The 20,896-nt window shown below is 31.1% G+C and overlaps 2 protein-coding genes across 3 annotated transcripts; one reads left to right on the top strand and one right to left on the bottom strand.

Annotated features, from left to right (window-relative positions):
- Window positions 1–1,196: 1,196 nt before the first annotated feature.
- Window positions 1,197–14,314, top strand: LOC145030452 (uncharacterized). Its single transcript, XM_078978818.1, has 24 exons — window positions 1,197–1,349; window positions 1,522–1,653; window positions 1,772–1,792; window positions 1,904–1,971; window positions 2,096–2,223; window positions 2,385–2,388; window positions 2,477–2,612; window positions 2,710–2,906; window positions 3,004–3,124; window positions 3,234–3,413; window positions 3,561–3,635; window positions 3,740–3,803; window positions 3,857–3,965; window positions 4,038–4,096; window positions 5,261–5,470; window positions 8,304–8,441; window positions 8,532–8,594; window positions 9,236–9,361; window positions 9,450–9,707; window positions 9,809–10,244; window positions 10,340–11,277; window positions 11,407–12,621; window positions 12,751–13,940; window positions 14,216–14,314. The coding sequence occupies exons 1-24, from the start codon at window positions 1,197–1,199 to the stop codon at window positions 14,312–14,314; spliced, it is 6,120 nt and encodes a 2,039-aa protein (XP_078834944.1).
- A 709-nt stretch (window positions 14,315–15,023) lies between these two features.
- LOC145028360 (Outer membrane OMP85 family protein) lies at window positions 15,024–18,135 on the bottom strand. Of its 2 annotated transcripts, none has more exons than XM_078977032.1 (5): window positions 17,554–18,135; window positions 16,744–17,229; window positions 16,132–16,650; window positions 15,905–16,040; window positions 15,024–15,213 (listed from the first exon to the last, which is right to left on the bottom strand). In XM_078977032.1, the coding sequence occupies exons 1-4, from the start codon at window positions 17,995–17,997 to the stop codon at window positions 15,957–15,959; spliced, it is 1,533 nt and encodes a 510-aa protein (XP_078833158.1). In that variant the 5' UTR covers window positions 17,998–18,135; the 3' UTR covers window positions 15,024–15,213; window positions 15,905–15,956. The 2 variants fall into 2 exon arrangements, with proteins under 2 accessions (XP_078833158.1, XP_078833160.1); XM_078977034.1 differs by lacking the exon at window positions 15,024–15,213 and adding an exon at window positions 15,278–15,620.
- Window positions 18,136–20,896: the final 2,761 nt, after the last annotated feature.

A 20,896-nucleotide genomic window follows, 5' to 3' on the forward strand; every position in this document is an offset into this window, starting at 1 on the left:
TTTATCTTTGTTGTTCTATATTGAATTTCGATTTTCTGCATTTTTTAGCTATGTTTGTATACTCAATTTGTTGTTCTACATTTGTAAAATTCCCTATTTACCCTTGGTATCAAGATCAAGATCAATTTTCGTTATTATGTTCAATATATAATTGAAACATAGGAATAACAATCATTCTTTACTGCATATTGTTCCAGCAATCAAGAATCATTCTTCAATCGGCTACTTCAACCGTTCTGTAAGTTTCTTATTTTTTTCCAATTCTCAGTTTTTTGTTTTTTCTGAACTTCATATGCTTCAATCAATTTTCGTTATATGCTCGATTAAGGACATTAACGACAGTAATTCTGTAAGTTTCTTATTATCAATTTTGGTTCTGGTTGTGTATATGTACGACCATGATTCTCGATTGTTGTGTTAATCAAATTTCGTTATATGCTCGGTTAAGGACATTAGACACAGTAATCTGAATATGGCAGCAAGCATTAACGACAGTAAACTTTACTTACAATTCCATTAACACCCTTTATTTACCATAATATAGAATTTTAGTTTTCAGTTATTTACCTGTTATAGCATGCTTCTTTCAAACAAGTAATTATAACAAAACAGTTAGCATTTCATTTTCTGTCAAATTTCTAAAAAATAGCTATATAAATTTTGAATCACACTTTGCACTTTCTGTTTTATGGCTGTTTATAGCATTTAACTTTTGTTTTCTGTCAAATTTAGCATCTTACTTGGTTCCTATTTTTCTGATTTTCCTGTTTAGGTTATGTTTTATCATTGTTTAAATCCATTACTATTGCAAAATTTTACATCGATATTTTTTTAATATACAATTAACAATTTCAGAATTTTGACTTATTTTCCTAACATTTTTACCTATTTTTACTAAATTTTACAGATCCAACTTAAGGGCCTCTTTCTAATAAGGATACATTTGGTATATTACTAAATTGAAGTTTTCTTTCAAATAAAGGAATCATATACAGATCAAAGTTATCATTATTATTTTTAATTATGAATGTTGTATAGGGGTATATAGTTTCTGTTAGCATGTTTCTTTCAGAATTTGTTTTCTTTGTATGAATGTTTCACTATAACCATATTGTATTATTCAGTTTGTTCTTATATTATTAGTACTCCATACACATAATTGTAATTATTTTGTGTACTTTTCTGTTATAGTGACAATGGCAAAAAGAAAGATTACTTTCATTAGAGACTTGGACAATATGAAGGATGATTACACACTAAAAGTGTCTATCATCCGGCTGTGGAAATCGCTTTCAGATGGCAACCCCACTATTGTCAGATCAATTGAGATGATACTCATGGATGAAATGGTAAAATCTACTATTTTAATAGCATTATTCAAAACCATTTTTTTTATTTGATCATTCCAATAATATTATTCAAACACAATCATTGAAGATGTTATCTTCAATGTTGACCAATTTATATTTATTAAAAATTCCCTTTTTAACATTATATAATATTCTTACCCTATGTGAATAGTGTACAAAAATCCGAGCAAGTGTGTATCCAAGAGATTTTCAAAGGTTTGAGTCCAAATTGAAAGAAGATCAAGCTGTTTACATCTGGTCCCCCACTATCACTCCTAACAAATACACTTTTAAAATAAGTGATGTAACCTCCAAGTTAAATTTGCATGGAAGAACAACTGTTAACGAGTGTCTACACTTTCAATCCAAAACAACATATGGATTTTCTTTTGTTTCTTTTGAAACAATTATCTCTGCAACAGCTACATCTAATGAATCAATTGGTAATTTCCCTCCTTATTGATTGTATATTATATTTAATTCTTTAAATTCACATCATTTTGACATTCTGTATTATCATTTTGTACATATTATTGGTGAAGTTGTTTCATTAGGAAAGCTTGATTCCCGTGATGTCAGCAAAATCTCTACATAGGCTGCCTTTACAAATAAGAAACTTAGAGTAACCAAAACTTTTTTTATATTATATCTTATATCTTATATCTTATATATTACATTCATTACTTTACAACTTGCATGTAGAATTTTAGTATTATATATTCATTTAACCATTATTATTTTTGCAGAGGTTTGCAAGTTAACGTTACGTTGTTTGGAGATATTGCATACCAGTTAATTTCTTATCTTGAAGCTCATAAAGAAGTTGGTCGTGTGATTGTCCTTTTGCAATTTGCAAGAATTAATGTCTATAACGGTAAATTTTTTATACCAATCAACCTTATTTTAGTCTTTTATATTACTCATTCTATTTACTATTTTATTTTGTTTCATCGGCAACACCTTCTGTTAACAGTTATTTTGAACAAACACGGATGTTCATAAATGCTAATCTTCCCGAAATTGTTACATTCACAGATAGGTAACTGTACATTTTAATAATTCATCGTTTTGTTGTTTCTGTTCAATAATTTTATAATTTTATTTTCAAACTCCTAAATTAAAAACAGCTTGGTTGGATTACGAGGACTTCAAAACCCTTCTGCTTCTTTGACTGTTGAAAGCTCTAAATCATATTCGGAATCTGATGACTTTTTGAATAATTACAAAGTTAAAAATGTTTTCGATTTGATAGAACCACAAGAGGTATGTGAATATTTTATCTGTATTGATGTGATATTGTTTTCTATTTAACAGATAATAAAATTATAATTTTTTTTATGATCGTTTTGATTTTTTTTAGGTCGGCCAATATATCATTGTCGGGACCATTTATGGTATTCGCCAAGATATTGATTGGTATTATGATGCGTGTACAAACTGTGGAAAGAAAGTTGAAACAGAAGATGTGTTCAGTGGTCCAGATAATGGTGATGCAAGTGTCATTTTAAAATGCAATGGTGATAATTGTAAAAATAAGAAGATCTCTTCTGTTCCAAGGTTTTTTTACATTTAAGAAAATATCAACTGAACAACTTAACTACATTATTAACCATTAAACATATTTAATGTTTATTTATCTGGGAATTTTTTATAGGTACAAAATACCTATTCGTGTGCAAGATGATTCTGGAACAATCACTCTAACTCTCTTCGATAGAGATGCTTATAGAATCGTCAAAAAACACGCACGTGATCTTATAGATAAAATCAAACAGGTATAACATACTTATAATTTTTGTTTTCTTAATTGCTGTTATTTGTTGTATTTTCTTTATATTAATGTGCTTTTAAACATAAATATATTATATAACACATTTATTCCAGGCTGGGGATAATCCAAGATTATATCTTTATGACCTCAAATGTTTGGAGTATAAAAAGATGGCTTTTAAGATAGATGTTAATAGTTTTAATGTATCCAATAACTACAATCGGTTTGGGATACTTGGCTATACGGTTGATAGTAACGTTATCGATGCTTTGGAAAAAAAGTTAGCTGTCGAGGTATTTATATATTATTTTTATTTGTTTTTTTAATATTACTTTTTATGATGCATATTTTTTTAATGATCTTCACTAATAAATTGTAAATCTATATTGATTTAGAGCTATGTCCCACAAATTATATAAATATTTAAATGTCTGATTCAGGTAGGTAGTCCTGCAAATGTTGATGATACAGAAATCGCATCTCATGAAGTATCTCAAGAAACAAAGTCCTTAAAGGTTATATTATAAATTTACATTATTTAATTTTATATAATCTATTTTAAAAATTACTTTTTGTTAATATTTTATTACTAAACCTATTTACAACATTTTGTTTTAAGGATGTGATATCGCAAACAGGTGATAATTTGACCCCAACATTGCCTGACAAATTTGAAGCTACAAGTCCGTTCAAGTATAATTCCCCAACAATAGTAAAAAAAAACGAAATGTTGGAGATACCATTGATGTTGATGATTATGATAATGTGAATTCATCCACCAAGGTCCCTCGATTGAATTCCAAAGTTGATGGCAACACAGGTCTATTAATACCAAAGCTTGAAAAGTAATTTCAGATTGTCCTTTTTTAATCAACACTGTTCTTGAATTTGGATTTTTTTTGGATTCTCTTTCACAGTATTGCTCTTTGTGGTGTCCACTGTTCAAACATTGATACTTCTTGCTTTATTTTCGTTGGTATTCTATATTTTAATACGATTATCATTTTATGGTTATCATTGTAATTAGACTAATCTTCTTTTAATAAATGTGTGGCATATATGTTTGTGTATTTATGTGTAAAATAAGCAAATAAATATGTTTCTAAAGAGTCTTATCAGAAACATACTAATTATTTAACGATGGTGGTCTTGACAAGTATTAGTTCGTTTCAAGCATATACAAATAAGTATATTACATACAACTAAATTACATTACTTGTATTTACAATCATAGATACTAATAAGGGATATTTTTGGTTCTGGGCAAGGATGTATTCATTTTAACCTCATAAATAATTTTTCTGATGAAATTAAAGTGATAACATAAATAAAGTACATACCTCTGGAATAATTTATGGGCAACAATGGAGTCTCCATCAAATACACAACCAACTAAATGCCCACCAGTAGCAACCAACATAACTCTAAAACATGTGTTGTTTCTAGGTTCATCTATCACATTCAGATTTTTTTACCAATATATCTGCAATAAAAATAAAAATAAATTACAATCAATAACATTCTACTTTTCAATTTCGTGTTATAAGATATCAATATATTTGCTTTATAAAAAAGATGTCTCAAATTTGAATACATTCAATAAATTCCTGTTCAAAATAATGATCATTTTTTAAACATGGACATATTCATAATTTTCACAATAAAATGGTATATTGGTGCATGCATTCTTGGGAATGTGCTTTGATATTATTTGAGGTATTGTATTAAAAAAAAATTGTAATCAAGCTGTCAAATGAGATTTCTCATAATATTGAACACGCAACAGAATAAACAATGCATCAGATGTCAATTTTGCCCTTTGTCAATTCTTTTGATCAGCTCTAAAATTTCAATCATTTAAATTCCATAAATTAATACTACAAGCAACAGAAGATTATCATTAGGTCATGCAACTCCTAAACCGGATATCAATTCCAAAACTACCCCTACTACTTCCCGTCCTACCAAAAAAATCGATGGATTCTGCAAGCCTTTTTCTCCCATTTCTTCCAAAACTACCCCTAATGTCACAACAGAAGCTGAGAAAAAACACGACATGCTACAAAAAAAACATTTCAAAATAACAATAACAATATGTCGTTATTTACTACCCCTACTAAAACTACAATATTTGGTTTAGAGGATGAAAATACAAATAGAACTCCAAAAACAAATTTAATTCCGATTTTACCCTCCACCCCATATACTAAGGGTTCTATTGCGATGCAAACAGCTGTTACACCTGCCCCTGTTTTCATAAAGGAGATTGTTCCTGAAGAGGTTATTGAGTATTCCTTTGAAGAAAGAAGAGATGGTTTTGTTTTTTTGAAAGTCAAATTGCAATTGGCTTGTAATATGAATTGAATTCGTATGTTGCTCTTTTGGTATTTGGTATGTTATTATAACTGGCAAATACTTCTTTGCCTTAACGTTGTCCTTTGGAAGCATAAATAAATTAATAAATAAAACGATTGTTTGAATTTTTGACTACTGTCCTACCAAAAATTCACGTTCCTGTCAATGTTAAATCTCATTTTTACCCCTGATTGGTTTCACGTACTATTACAGTCTTTGTTTTGATTTGATTTGATTAACAATCGAAATATCGATATTTTGTAATTTGAAATTTGAATATGGAATAACTGTTGTATACATTAAATAAATTCTGTTACATGCCCGATTAAGAGCATCTAAAAATGGTATGCATATCAATCAATTATTATGCGCATAACATACTATATCAATCATATTCCGCTTCAATTACATAATTCAATCCCTAGGACAGTCTCTGCATCTCAATTCTGCTTCTTAATTTCGAATATTCAATCAGCAACTTCAATCCTTCGGTGAGTTTCTCATGATTATATATGATTGCTTCTCAATGTTTGTGTTAATCGTATAATTGAAAATTCTTTTCTTCTTCTGCGACTTCAATTTTGCTTCTCATTGAATTTGTTAATCGAGGTTTCTATTTATCTTTGATTCAGAAGTTGTTTATTAATTATTTTCTATCTTAAATTCTTTATTCGATCCACTAAATTGATCATCAATGTGTATTTGTATGTGTAAAAATAAGCTTGTGTTACGTATGTCTGTGTTAATCATCACAGACATTGATGACGTGTACTGTTTGAATGAATTGCTATTATCTTTGTAGTTCCAATTTCGATTTTCTGCATTCTTTAACTATGAAGAAGAGCAAATTGGACTAATATACCCCTACCACGGCCTGCAATTTTATGAATTTAATGTTTATTTTATGTAAGCCCTGTTTCTCAATGTCCTTTGCTGCTGTTGATACTTACTTTTATATTGCTAAAATACCCTTTTTACCCTTTATTTATATTTGATCATATTATACGGCTTTTTAATCGTAAAGGCCAAATTTATCTTTGTTGTTCTATATTGAATTTCGATTTTCTGCATTTTTTAGCTATGTTTGTATACTCAATTTGTTGTTCTACATTTGTAAAATTCCCTATTTACCCTTGGTATCAAGATCAAGATCAATTTTCGTTATTATGTTCAATATATAATTGAAACATAGGAATGACAATCATTCTTTACTGCATATTGTTCCAGCAATCAAGAATCATTCTTCAATCGGCTACTTCAATCGTTCTGTAAGTTTCTTATTGTTTTTTCCAATTCTCGGTTTTTTGTTTTTTCTGAACTTCATATGCTTCAATCAATTTTCATTATATGCTCGATTAAGGACATTAACGACAGTAATTCTGTAAGTTTCTTATTATCAATTTTGGTTCTAGTTGTGTAAATGTACGGCCATGATTCTCGATTGTTGTGTTAATCAAAATCATCCTCCCTAATAGTATCTTTTCCAACAATGCTTATCTTTTTATAACATAATAAACATTAGTTCCAATAGTTACAAAGTAAAATAACAGAATGAAAGAAAAATGTAATCCAACAATACAGTACAAAAAAAATTATATCTGCAACAAAATTCGGAAACATTACATATAAAGGCATTGTACTTTAGTATTTCATGTCATACGTAAGTTCAATCGACAACATTTTTTTTTATTTTTAAACTAGGTTACAACCCGTGGAAACCACGGGTAAAAGATTTATAAAAATTTATTAAACTAATAATATATAAGTTTTATTTAGACAAAAACAAAAAGTTATAATAAAATATGTTTAAATAAATTAATGATGTGAATAATTACTAAAAAAATTATTGCATACCCACAAACCAAAAAAAATCAAATTCATATTTTAATTTTGTATTTGCATTCGAACATTTGAAGAGTTCTATTGTGAACAAAAATTAAATAAGCTTAAAAAGGAACGTCCATTTATAGTTAACATAATGTAACAACGTTAGATGTATTCAAGTGAGTGTGAATTATTAATCAGCATGCATAACATAAACTTTTGTGGTCATTTGCTTCATTTTGTATTGATATGAATATCAGTCTTTCCGAAACTGATGATGTTGTTGCCAAATCCAAGATAACAAAATTAGCAATTCAAACAATGGACAGATGAATAAAATTACATATCTAAACCCACTAATCAAATGCCCTATTCACAAATGATAATAACTATTGTATAAAGTTATATATTTTGTTCCATTTCAGATAGCAACTACTAACATGGACTCTTTTAAGACTAATAAGAAGATAAAATTAAATAATTTCTATCTGGATAATACAAAACAATTGCATTCGTACACTACATCAGTCAGTCAAATTCCAACTTCTACAAATGTTACTAACCCTGGTGATAACAGTACATTCATTATATATTTTACAACTTTCTTTATCAATGTTTTTAATCTGAATTATAACTATTTCATGTGTGTATATTTGATTATGCAGCTTCAAATAGGAATATCTATCATGTTCAGGCTACAGAGAAAAGAAGAATAAGAAAATTATACTTGGACAATAAAAAAAAGGTTCGACCGAATGAATCCATACAACTACATCAACATCACATCTTTTTAAAATAAATGAAAATGATAATTTACTTAATTCGTTATACACTTTTCTTCTTTATTCTGTATTTAAATTTAAATTTAAATATCTAAATTGAATTTTCTCACATGCTCATTTTTTGTATTATGTCTTTTTGTATATTAATATTCATAGAATATTTTGGGGAGTTACATTATTATTTCAAATTTATCCATTTGTTATCACAATTTTTTTTTGCAGCCAAATTCAAAGGAGTTGTGCATCCAAATAAAAACCTATCCGCATCTACATCAAGTGTCAATGTTTCAAAAAAATCATATTTCCAACCTTCTCCTTCACGTCTAAATGTTAGAACTCCGTTATCTAACATTTCAAATGGTAACTCATTTATACTACCATTTTATTTTATAATATATATTTTTATTGTATCACATTTAATAATGTATACCTTCAATCTTCTTTTACCAGTCATGGATATTTCCGATAACAGTTTTCAATCACGGTTACCAAACATCAGATTGAATTCAAACAGTAACATACTTGATTGCTTATACACTTTTTTTCTCTCTTTTAAATTTGTAAAATAAAAATTATGTCATCCATATTTTTTTATATTATCTATTTATCATTATTAGTATTCATATACTATTTAAAAATTTACAAGATTATTTAATATTTATCCATTTCTAATAAGATATTATTTCCAATCAAATTAAAAGGAGTTGTCAATCGAAATAAAAGTGTATCCACATCTACATCAAGCGCAAATATGTCAAAACAAACAATGTTACGTACTCCTCCTTCACATTTAAATGTTAGAAGTCCGTTATCTAACATTTCCAACGGTAACTCATTTATTTTTCCATATTTTTTTATAATATATGTTGTTATTGTATCATATTTGATAATCTACATTTCAATCTTCTTTTCTCAGTCATCGATATTCCTAATAACAGTTTTCAGACAACCAAACATGAAATTGGATTCAAACGGTAACGTACTTGATTGCTTTTAAACTTTTTAAGTTTTTTTTTAAATATATGTAATAAAATTTATTACATCATCGTCTTTTTATATCATCTCTTTATCAATATTCATATTCATATAATATTAAAATAATTATTAAACAATTTTACATTTCTGATAACCATTTTTTTTATATGAATTCAAAGGAGTTGTACATCGAAATAAAAGCACATACCGATCAAAAACAAGTTCAAATACATCAAAACAAGCAATGTTACAACCTCCTCCATCACATTTAAATGTTCGAACTCCGTTATCTAACATTTCCAACGGTAACTCGTTTATTTTACCATTTTAATTTGTAACATATATTATTATTGTATCATATTTAACAATGTATACTTTCAATTTTTTCCGCAGCCATGGATATTTCCAATAATAGTTGTCAATCGCCGTTAACAAATATTAGACAATTCTCTGTATTTTCAAATGGCGACACATCCAACAAATCATCTAGAATAACATCAAAATCGTCTTCAGTCCTGTTAGCTAATCCAAATAAAAAAGCAAAGAAAAAAAGGCCAAATTTAACTCCTATTCCAATATTTGGTTTGAGATCCGATCAAGACAAAATCGATGGTCAAAATGAGCAAAACATATACAACGGTATATCAAAAGGTAATTTTGATACAAATATAATATTTATATTTGTTCATTCAATATTTTTCACTTATATAAACTTCCAAATTTAACATCTTTATGTCAACCTTAATTGACAGATTATTTGGATCATGGTGATCAGATTGTTGTATGCCAAACATGTTTTGCAAAATTATGGAAAGATGAATCTATCAAATGTAAAAAAAATGAGAATCAAAATTATTCTTTATGTTGTGGTTATGGCAAAGTTGAACTACCAACTTTAAAGAATACACCTTCAAGTTATGCCCATCTTTTTACATCGGGAGATTCTAAAAGCAAACACTTCATGAAGAACATTCGTTCTTACAATTCTATGTTTTCTTTTACGTCAATGGGTGGAAAGATTGATTCCTCAATCAATAGAGGAAATGCTCCATACATTTTTAGACTTAGCGGTCAAAATTATCATAGTATCGGAAGCCTTTTACCGGAACATGGGTTAAAACCAAAATTCTCTCAGCTGTACATATACGATACTGATAATGAGATCGCGAATAGACGGACATGTTTTGGGTACACTTTTCACAATTATCACATTAATAGATATCTTATTCATCAACATTATATTATTTATTTATCTTATGTTTATATGTTCATGTTACTTCCAGTGGAGATAATCAACGATCTACGTCAAATTCTTCTGTCCTTGATAATGATATTATACAAGATTTGAAGTTGATGTTGGATTCAAATAATGTCTTGGTTCAGTCTTATAGAATGGTTAGGGATTGTTTTCATCAAAACCCTCATGTTGATATCAAGTTGAGACTTATTGGAAGAAGGGACCAAGATGGAAGGATATACAACCTACCATCTGCTTCTAAGGTTGTCGCTTTAATTGTTGGAGATATTGGTGATTCAATTGATAATAGAGATATTGTTGTTCAAACGTCATCAGGTTCTCTATGGCGTATTAGTGAATTACATCCATCATACCTTCCTCTTCAGTATCCACTACTGTTTCCATATGGTGATGATGGTTACAGGGTTGACATACCACATCGAGGTATTACACCAATAAGCAACAACAAGAGGTCCAACTGTAATGAGAGAGTTTTTTCTTATAGAATACAAGACAGGGATCAATATTTTTCACTAATTCTTAATTCAAAAAGGTTGTTCCAACAGTTTTTGGTTGATGCTTATACTATGATTGAAAGTGAGAGATTACATTTCATAAGGAGCAAAAAACAAATTCTTAGATGTGAGTCTTATGAAAAGTTACGTACTCAACAGAACCTAGGGAATAAAGATATATCCAACGTTGGACAACGTGTAATCTTGCCTTCTTCATTCACTGGTGGTGCACGTTATATGATGCAAAACTACCTTGATGCCATGTCCTTATGTAAATGGTTTGGATATCCTGATTTCTTCATAACCTTTACATGTAATCCAAAATGGCCTGAAGTTAAAAGGTTTCTTCATAACACTTCACTAAATCCAGAAGATAGACCTGATATCTTATGTAGGCTATTCAAAATAAAGCTCAATGGTTTGATTAAAGACATACGGGAAAATAAAATTTTCGGCATTGTTCAAGGAGGTAATAAAGCTTGTATTTATTTCTAATAGTTTTGTTATAATGATTATTTAGTTTGTTAATATTTTTGGTTATTTGCAAATATATTTCATCCAGTACAAAGATTATCTTATTTATAAAATTAATTTGCAGTGGTCTATACGATTGAATTTCAAAAAAGAGGTTTGCCACATTGTCATATTTGTCTGTTTATGCATGCTAACTCCAAGCGGCCTACTGTTGAATATATTGATCCGATTATTTCTGCTAAGATTCCAAATATCAATGAAGATCCAGAATTGTATTCACTTGTAAGTGAATTCATGATACATGGTCCTTGTGGAGCTGAAAATATGAATTGTCCATGCATGGTTGACAAGCAATGTTCGAAAAAATTTCCAAATCAATTTTGTGATCATTCTTCGGTTGATGTCAATGGTTATCCCTTATATATGAGAAGAAACAATGGATATTTTGTCGAAAAATCAGGTGTCAAGTTAGACAATAGAAATGTTGTTCCATATAACAAATATCTGTTGAAAAGATATCAGGCACACATTAATGTTGAATGGTGCAATCAGGGATCTTCCATAAAGTATCTGTTTAAATATATAAACAAAGGTCCAGATAGAGCTACAATTGTTGTTGACATCAACGCTGATTCTAATCACGAAAAGGTTGTCGATGAAATAAAAGATTATTATGATTGTAGATATATATCTGCATGTGAAGCATCATGGCGAATATTTAAATACGATGTTCATTACCGATATCCTTCTGTGATGCGACTACCTTTTCATCTTCCTGATCAACAACAAGTCATATATGCCGCAGACGATGATATTGACGATGTTCTTGAACAACCTTCAGTTGCTGCTTCTATGTTCACATCTAGGATGGAATGTAATAAAATTAATAAAGATGCACGAAAACTTACATATGTTGAATTTCCTACAAAGTTTGTTTGGAAACCTGATGGTAAGTTGTGGAAGTCAAGGAAAATTGGACGTTCAATAGGAAGGATTCACTCTGTTTCACCTAAACTTGGCGAAGTCTACTTCTTACGGATTCTTTTAAATAAAGTGAAAAGTCCAAAATCATTTGAAGAAATTCGCACGGTAAACGGTGAAGAATTTCCTACTTTTCGAGATGCATGCTATGCTTTGGGCTTCTTAGATGATGATAAAGAATACGTTGATGCAATTAAGGAAGAAAGTCATTCAAGAACTGGTTTTTATCTTCGTTTCTTATTTGCTACGATGTTAATGTCTAACAGTTTGGGTAGACCAGAGTTTGTTTGGGAAAATACATGGCAACATTTGTCAGATGGTATTCTTTACAACCAACAGCGTAGATTAAAGTCTCCAAGTATTATAATTTCGTATCATTATATGTAAAAACGGATTATATATATTTTAAATATGCACGGTATAATTTTTTTTACCATTAAATTGGTTAATATTATATTCTTTTTGACATATTGTTCATTTTTTACAGGTTTATCACTCAATGAGGATCAACTCAAAAACCTGACTTTGTTCGAGATCGAACAGATTTTACTTCGTAACAACACGAGTCTTAAACATTATAAACAAATGCCTTACCCTGATTCCGACACAGTTTCTTCTTCAACATATCGACTTATCATGGAGGAGCTGGAGTATGACATAACGCTTTTAAAGAAAGAGTTTGATAGTATGTTTCATGCATTAACAAACGAGCAACGCAATATTTTTCTTGATATCATGACTACAGTCAATGATAATAAAGGAGGTGTGTTTTTTGTTTATGGATATGGTGGAACAGACAAAACCTTTCTTTGGAAGACGTTATCTGCAGCAATTAGATGTAATGGTGATATAGTTTTAAATGTTGCTTCAAGTGGTATTGCATCTTTATTATTGCCTGGAGGTAGGACAGCACACTCTCGGTTTATAATTCCGTTGAATCTTACCGAGTATTCTGTTTGTAAGATACCGCCTGATAGTGAACTCGGCAGATTAGTAAGAAAAAGCTCATTGATTATTTGGGATGAAGCACCTATGGTCCACAAACATGCATTTGAAGCTTTAGATCGAGCTCTGAGAGATGTATGTAAGTTTGATAAGTCTATCAACTCGGATATTCCATTTGGAGGGAAAACGATTGTTTTTGGAGGAGACTTCAGGCAGATTCTACCTGTTGTTCAAGGAGGTAGCAGACAAAATATCGTTAATGCTTCTTTAAGCTCTTCATATATATGGCAACAATGCAAAGTCCATAGATTAACAAAAAACATGAGACTAACCGTTGGAAAGGATCCATCTGATATTCGAAAAATACAAAATTTTGCAAACTGGATTTTGGACATAGGAGAAGGAAAAGTTGGTGGTTTGAACGATGGTGAAACGATTATTGATGTTCCGGATGATATTCTCATTAGTGATCCACATGATCCTATAGGTTCATTAATTGAGTTTGTATATCCTTCAATCTTGGAAAACTTCAACGGTACGAGTTATTTTCAAGAAAGAGCTATACTAGCTCTAAAAAATGAAGTTGTCCAACAAATCAATGATCGTTTGTTAGCATTGTTTCCGGGAGAAGAAGTAGAATATTTAAGTTCAGATACTCTTTGCCAATCCGAGTTTGTTCATGATCAGTTTGATCCCAATTTATACTCCCCTGATATTTTAAATGGTCTTAAGGTATCACAAGTTAATTCTAAAAGTCGGTGTTCCAGTTATGTTACTAAGAAACATTGATCAGAAAAATGGATTATGTAACAGCACTAGACTACAAGTGAAATCTCTTGGCAAACGTGTTATTGAGGCAATTATAATATCTGGAACTAATATCGGAAAGCAAACATTTATTCCAAGAATGTCTTTAAGTCCATCTGAAAAAAAAAATTCCTTTCAAATTTCAAAGAAGACAATTTCCATTGGCTGTATGTTTTGCAATGACAATTAATAAAAGTCAGGAGCCGTCGTTATCAAAGGTTGGTCTGTATCTCAAGGATCCTGTTTTTTCACATGGACAACTGTATGTTGCCTTATCTAGAGTTCAAAGTAGAGAATGACTGAAATTGTTAATTTTAGATAAGGATGGTAGACTTACAAACAAAACTTCAAATGTTGTGTATAAGGAAGTTTTTAGGAATTTATAACTGCTTCTTACCCATTAAATTCTAACAATTATGTTTTTTCTGTTTTTTTGTAACATTTTTTTAAAATAATTTATTCTTTATATAGCATTGTAATCCATAATATTCAGTTTGTTTTGATATTTCATTTTCAGACTTTAATAGACACCACATGGTGTTTCTTGATTCCTCCCTCGTTACAAAAAATATTGATTTGCCCTCACACTTCATAAATCATTCACATATTCAAAGATGTATTTTAGTTATCTTCATATTTAACTTTCGATGGATTGATTGTGTTTCTATTTAACATATATTCAAATTTATATACTTTTTTACAAAATTATATTAATTTTAGTTTTAAATAATCATTACAAATATTGCTAAACAAACTTAATTCTTATTAATAATATAACTCTGTTTTTCAATTTTTGACCCGTGGTTTCCACGGGTTGTAACCTAGTAAAAAATAATAAATAAAAATTGAAACAGTATCAAAACAAAATTCAATATATCAAGCATATAAAAATAATTTAGATATTTGATAAATTTATCATAAATAGCAATATTAACTAAAATCTAAAAACTCGTTCGACATACTTGAAATAACATAACTATATATTGAAACCAACATACCAAAACAAAATCAAAACAAAATTCCAAATATTCTATAGATTTATTAGAAATAACAATAGTAATTGAATCAAAAAATCAGTTCGACATATTCGATATATTTATTAGAATAACATTTAACTTGAATACAAAAACCAAAAAGCCTCATCTTCTTCTCACATGTTATCTAAACATCAGCGTTTTGTTTGATGAAAACAAGTTCACTGCAATTGCAAACATTTCAAATTTCCAACATGAACTCAAAGCTTTATAACATGAAGTCTAACGTCACAAATCATACGTCATTTATAAATATTTGGTCATTTTTAATAAATAGCCGTAATTATGGGTTAATGAATTTTAAAATCCCAACACTGATTCGAAGAATACAAAATCTGGTTTCTACTTTCTATGATCGACTTTAATCAACAGATTTTAATCATGGGAAAATAAACCTATAGTCAAGTTGTCAGTGGTAACAAGAAAAGGCCCCACCAAGCAGCGAGTCAGCTTTGTCCAAAGAGGTAGTTAATTAACTTGTACGTTACAAGTTACTATGCGACTATGGGGGTCCCTTCAAGTAAACCAAATTGTTGGACATTGTCCACAACGTTGTCAATCCACAAATTCCCTAGTACCAATCACAAGCAGTGATGTGTGATGTGCAATTGTGCAGGGTTAGGTATGAAAAATTTATGCCTTTAAATTTTGACCAGATAAGTTAAAATAAGACATCAGGAAAGAAACAAAAACAAAAACAAATGATTTAACTACGTTACTGTTTGACATGAAAATGATAAAGCAACAGCCAAAGCCTCTAGAATGTTTATAAAGGCTGATTGATTTTATGAGAGGATTGAGGTTGAATATTATTAATCAAACTTGTCTTTTTTTTTTGAAACTGAAAAAATATACCTGTCATGTGTCAACTCAGGATTGGTGGCAATGAAATAAATCAAGGTTGATTCTACAACGGTGAAGAAAAGCTAAACTGCACGCCAGTCTTTGCTCTGTCATGTTCATGTTGTCTTAATATGTAACAATAGTTCACCTAAAGAGAAAAAAAAAAAAAAAAAAAAAAAAAAAAAACATCAACTTAATACAGAAAGAACGACTTAACATAAAAAAATAAATAAATGTACCTCCATTCGAAACAATTTGGTGGGTACAATAAGTCCGAATCCAGCAGAGCTTCTGAAGGAGTCTTTGTATTTCTGAAATGAGAGATCTCGAAATGAATTCTCGCTTAATTTGACGAGACTTCCCGCGCAAGCAAACGCGTGTCCATGAATACTGGAATCTCTGAGGACTTTCAATGGGAGATCAAAAGAAAGGTCTGCAAAGGTAGTAACAGCAAGGTCACCACCAAGAAAGTCTCTTTCGGGACACGTGTCAGAGCCTGATTCGTTGTTGGATTTGTCTTGGATTTCACGTCTTGGCTCACTTGGGCCCAATCCTCTAGTTTTGAAGCCCAGTAATGATGTTGGGCCTCCTAATGTGCAAACAGGAGAAGAGTTTCCACCCAAGAAGAATCGATCGGGTAGAGATACAGGTGTGGTTAGGAATCCATTTCCCCATGGAAATACAACACCACCAGCAACCCCAAAGTTTAATGCAGCTCGAGCAAAACCCAAAGGTAAAGCATACCGAAGATCAAACTCCTGTCATGATTTTAAAAAATAAAATGCTAAATTTGTTTTTTAGCCCTACTACAGAAAAAATAAATAAATAAAAGGCATGAAGGAGCAGAAAACCTGGCGGATAAAACGAACACTGCGATAATCAGGAAAAAGGCCACCAATTTGAGAAGTGGAAACAAAAGCAAAGCCTCGAGTTGGTCTAAGAGGTGAGTTCCTTTTGTCTATTTTAAAAGTGTACTTCAAATGTGAGAGCAAATTATGTCCAAGCTGTCTCCTTACAGACACAGAAGCCCTTTGTGATGGATCAGTTAAGGTGCGCCATGACAGATTATATGCTAAGTCATGCTTCCTGGTTGATATTAAGCCAAGAGATAACCCCATTGCTTGTTCTTTATAAGAGGAAAATTTTAGCCAATCTTGAGAAAGAAGAGATACACGAGCCATAACAGGATTCACCAGTTTCATGAATCTTGGTAAAGCCACACCAGTGCTAACTTCTGATGTTTGGTCCCACCCATAAGATAAAGAACCATCCCATATATCTCCATACCCTAACATGTTTTTAAGCTTCAGTGAACCCTCAACTGACCATGATCTAGCCTACAAAATACAAATCAAGTTTAAACAAATGCATATCAATATTCAATACAAAGACTTCTGAATCACAACATCAACATCTTATAGAGTTAATGGTATCTCATCTCATCTACAGGTGGATAAATGCATATTATACTTAAACTTAACCATGTATATGAGTATACGACTAATTGCAGCATCAAAAGTGACTGTTTCTGATTTAAATATGATCTAAATGAGTGGCATACGTTTCACAATTTGTGATTAATTGTTGGAGATGAAATAGGAATTAAGAAGACATTGATGATCTATCAGAGACATAACTAAGTGGAAACAAACGGAAAGTACCTCAGGCTTGGTGAAAATGCCAATATCACCGGTGATAGGGTTTTTGGACTCGACAACTTCAACTATGACGTTAGAAGTCCCAGGCAAGTCAGGCGGACCTGAATCAAGCGTAACATTAACGGAATCAAATATATCGAGCTTCTGAAGCCGCGCATTAGCTATAGTGGCTGCCTGAAGCAGTTCCTGGACTGAGGTGGCGGTCTTTAGGGCTTGGACCTCGGCTTCGATTAACGACTCCTTAGTCTTGTTGTTTCCTTTGATTATCACGTCGTGGACTCTCAACGGAACTCTTTCGGATGACATTCGCCGGAGAAATCCTTCCATTTTCGCCCTTTCATCCCGCATTCTTGATTGCGAGTCTACTGGTTCTTCCTCTTCTTCTTCATCATCAAAATCTTCTTCGTCTTCATCTACTTCTGCAATTGGATTTTCTTTTTCCACCATTTTCGTTTTCTACGATTCCGCTCTTCGTTTGTGCAGTAAAAAGCTGAGAGAGATGCGTAGGTCGACGCCGGAAGTGAAGTCACTGGAATCCGTCCCTCAGTTCGCTCTCCTTTTTCTTTGGTCCGGTCTAATGCCCTGGCCTCGACGGCAAACTCCTATACCTGATGTTGGGCTGGGCTCCCGTTCGGAATTGCAAATACCCAATAAAATGGTTTACTTTTATTAAAACCAGAATTTCATAATATTTGGTTCAATTTTTAAAAAAGTTTTAAAAATTACTTATATATATATATATATATATATATATATATATATATATATATATATATATATATATATATATATATATACACTAGCCGTTACCCGCGCACAGCGGTGGGGACAAATAGCTTCTTTCAACGATATTTTTTTAAAGAAAAATGTTATGTTCCAAAAGAAAGTTCATGTAGTGGGTGAGAGGAATGGCGGTAGTCGTGATAGTGGTTGGTTGAAGGCGAAAGGAGGCAGAGCGGCTGTGGTGGTGGTGGTTATACTGTCTTGGTTACTGGTTAGGGTTCTTCGAGAGAGTGTGCGTATATTTCTTACTTTGAAGAGATTACGAAGATAGATATTATGATATGGCTTGTTACCAATGTGAGAGAAAAGATCATCTATAAATTGTTGACATTGACCGCTTCAAATGGCTGAAGTGTTGAGATTGACGGGTTCAATTTGCAAATGAATTCTTCTATTAATTTGATACGAGATTTTTAGGGGATAAAGAATAGGGTTAAAGTTTTAATATTATTATATTATAAATGGGTTGTACTTCAAGCTTAATAGTTTGGACGTCTTAAAAAAATAATATTATTATATTCAATTTATTTATAGAAATAGTTAGATTTCTTTTATAAGTAGTAAAGATAAAGATATATATATATATATATATATATATATATATATATATATATATATATATATATATATATATATATATATATATTAAATTCTCAATATTTTCATCAATTTGACAATAAAATCCTAAGGAAAGGAATGAGTGAAGGGATATATATATATATATATATATATATATATATATATATATATATATATATATATATATATATATATATATATATAGAGAGAGAGAGAGAGAGAGTGGAGTGTGCGGCCGCACACCTGTGTGTACGGCCGTACACACCTCCCAGGTGGGTGTATGGCCCGGTTTTGATTTTGAACGATGTGTTGACTCATTCTCGATCTCATTTCCGACTGTACTTAATCTTAGAACATTTAAACGAACCCTTAAAAGGCGTTAAAAAGTTACAAAATTGAATTTAACATTGATATAGTTGATTAATCGTACCGAATGAAAGTTTCGAGTTGTCACATTTAAGGGTAAAATGACTATTTTACCCCCTTTGATCTAAATTGGACCATGATCGAGGCCCAATCCTTTCTAGTCTTTACATACTCACTAAGGCCCATTAAAGTCCTCCAATGGCCCAATTTTCTAAATTGGGCCCAAGTCCTCAAATGAGCTTTCAACCCAATCCCAAACTAGTCCTTGGCCCTTAACTATCTCCTAGTGGCCCATCACGGCCCAACATCTGCTAAGCCCAAAGATTGGTCCAAACCGAGGCCCAATAATGTAAAATACACAGTCTGAGTGTATGTTGAGCGTACTCTTCTGTGCACTGCGCGTATAGCTTGCATGTCGTGTATGCTACACGTACTGGTGTGTACGCCCAACGTGTTGGATTAGTGTCTAAGTCCATAACTATTTTGGTATGTACTTGACCCGATGGTGCATGGTTGTTTTGGGTTGCCTTCACCAAAGCAACTTGATAGGATGAATTATGGAGAGAAAGGATTAAATATGATTTATTAATGTATTATGAGAATAATATATTAAAGGAGAAATCATATTGTTTAATTAATATTAGTCAATAATTAATTAGTAATTAGTTTTGTGACTAAAAGAGATTAATTAAACTTAAGGGACTGGAATTGTAATTATAAGATAATTGCAATTTGGGCCATGGATTGCCTTATATTATAAGGTGGACGAATTCTATGGGGAAGCCCATATGAAATCGTTCAAGGCCTTAAAGAAAAGGCTCCATGGGTTGCTTAGGGCTTAAGCATCCAAATTAGGGTTTCCTTGTTAGATAACCCTAATAGCCTTACTATATATAAGACCCTTATGACCCAAAAACGTGGCTAATGATCTTTCTAGGGTTTCACACGTTTTTTGGGTAGCCTCCAACCTCTCTCCTCTTCATCCTCTTGCTTATGGTGTTTGTGAACCATCAGAGGAGTGTCACTTGTGACTCTAAGCCTTCCAAAGTCAATACAAGGAGATTTGGGATTGTTATTGCTACATAACAATCAAGGTAACATTATAAACCTATTCTCATGTTAATATGATTATTTGAATGCTAGAATTAGGGTTTATAGTCTTGGATAACTTGCTTGTACAATAGAGAAACCTAGATCCAAGCATTAGGGTTTGTATGAGCACATAGGATGTTCTTAGGACCAAAACCCATCAGTGGTATCAGAGCCTAGCTTGGTTTCAATTGTATTGATGCATTGTATAACTGGAAAATTCGTTTTTTGGGTTTCTGGAGGCTGGACTCGCCGAGTCCAGGCTTGACTCGACGAGTCAACTTGTCAGATGGAGGGTATCTCGGGTTTTCTTGGTGTTTTTGCTTATGGATAGTTACCTTATCATGTTAGATCAATATTAATCCGATTATATGATATATTTGACTATAATTTTGATCTAATTGAAGATATTTATCAATTAATAAGATAATTGTTTCCTTATGTAATAATTGATTAATTATTTTGAGTAAATTGATAAAATGTTTTGCAAGAAATCATTAAATAAATCAAATATGGATAATTATGTGAT

Source organism: Lactuca saligna, chromosome 2 (genome assembly GCF_052625555.1).
Source record: "Lactuca saligna cultivar CGN05327 chromosome 2, ASM5262555v1, whole genome shotgun sequence".
Lineage (NCBI taxonomy): Eukaryota > Viridiplantae > Streptophyta > Magnoliopsida > Asterales > Asteraceae > Lactuca > Lactuca saligna.

Coding starts and splice junctions, on each gene's coding strand:
- LOC145030452 (XM_078978818.1), top strand. CDS start 1,197: ATGGCAAAAAGAAAGATTACTTTCATTAGAGACTTGGACAATATGAAG. Junction 9,708..9,808: donor ATACAACGGTATATCAAAAG/GTAATTTTGATA, acceptor CTTAATTGACAG/ATTATTTGGATCATGGTGAT. Junction 12,622..12,750: donor GCGTAGATTAAAGTCTCCAA/GTATTATAATTT, acceptor CATTTTTTACAG/GTTTATCACTCAATGAGGAT.
- LOC145028360 (XM_078977032.1), bottom strand. CDS start 17,997: ATGGTGGAAAAAGAAAATCCAATTGCAGAAGTAGATGAAGACGAAGAA. Junction 17,230..17,553: donor GCATTTTCACCAAGCCTGAG/GTACTTTCCGTT, acceptor TGTATTTTGTAG/GCTAGATCATGGTCAGTTGA. Junction 16,041..16,131: donor CCAAATTGTTTCGAATGGAG/GTACATTTATTT, acceptor TTTTCTCTTTAG/GTGAACTATTGTTACATATT.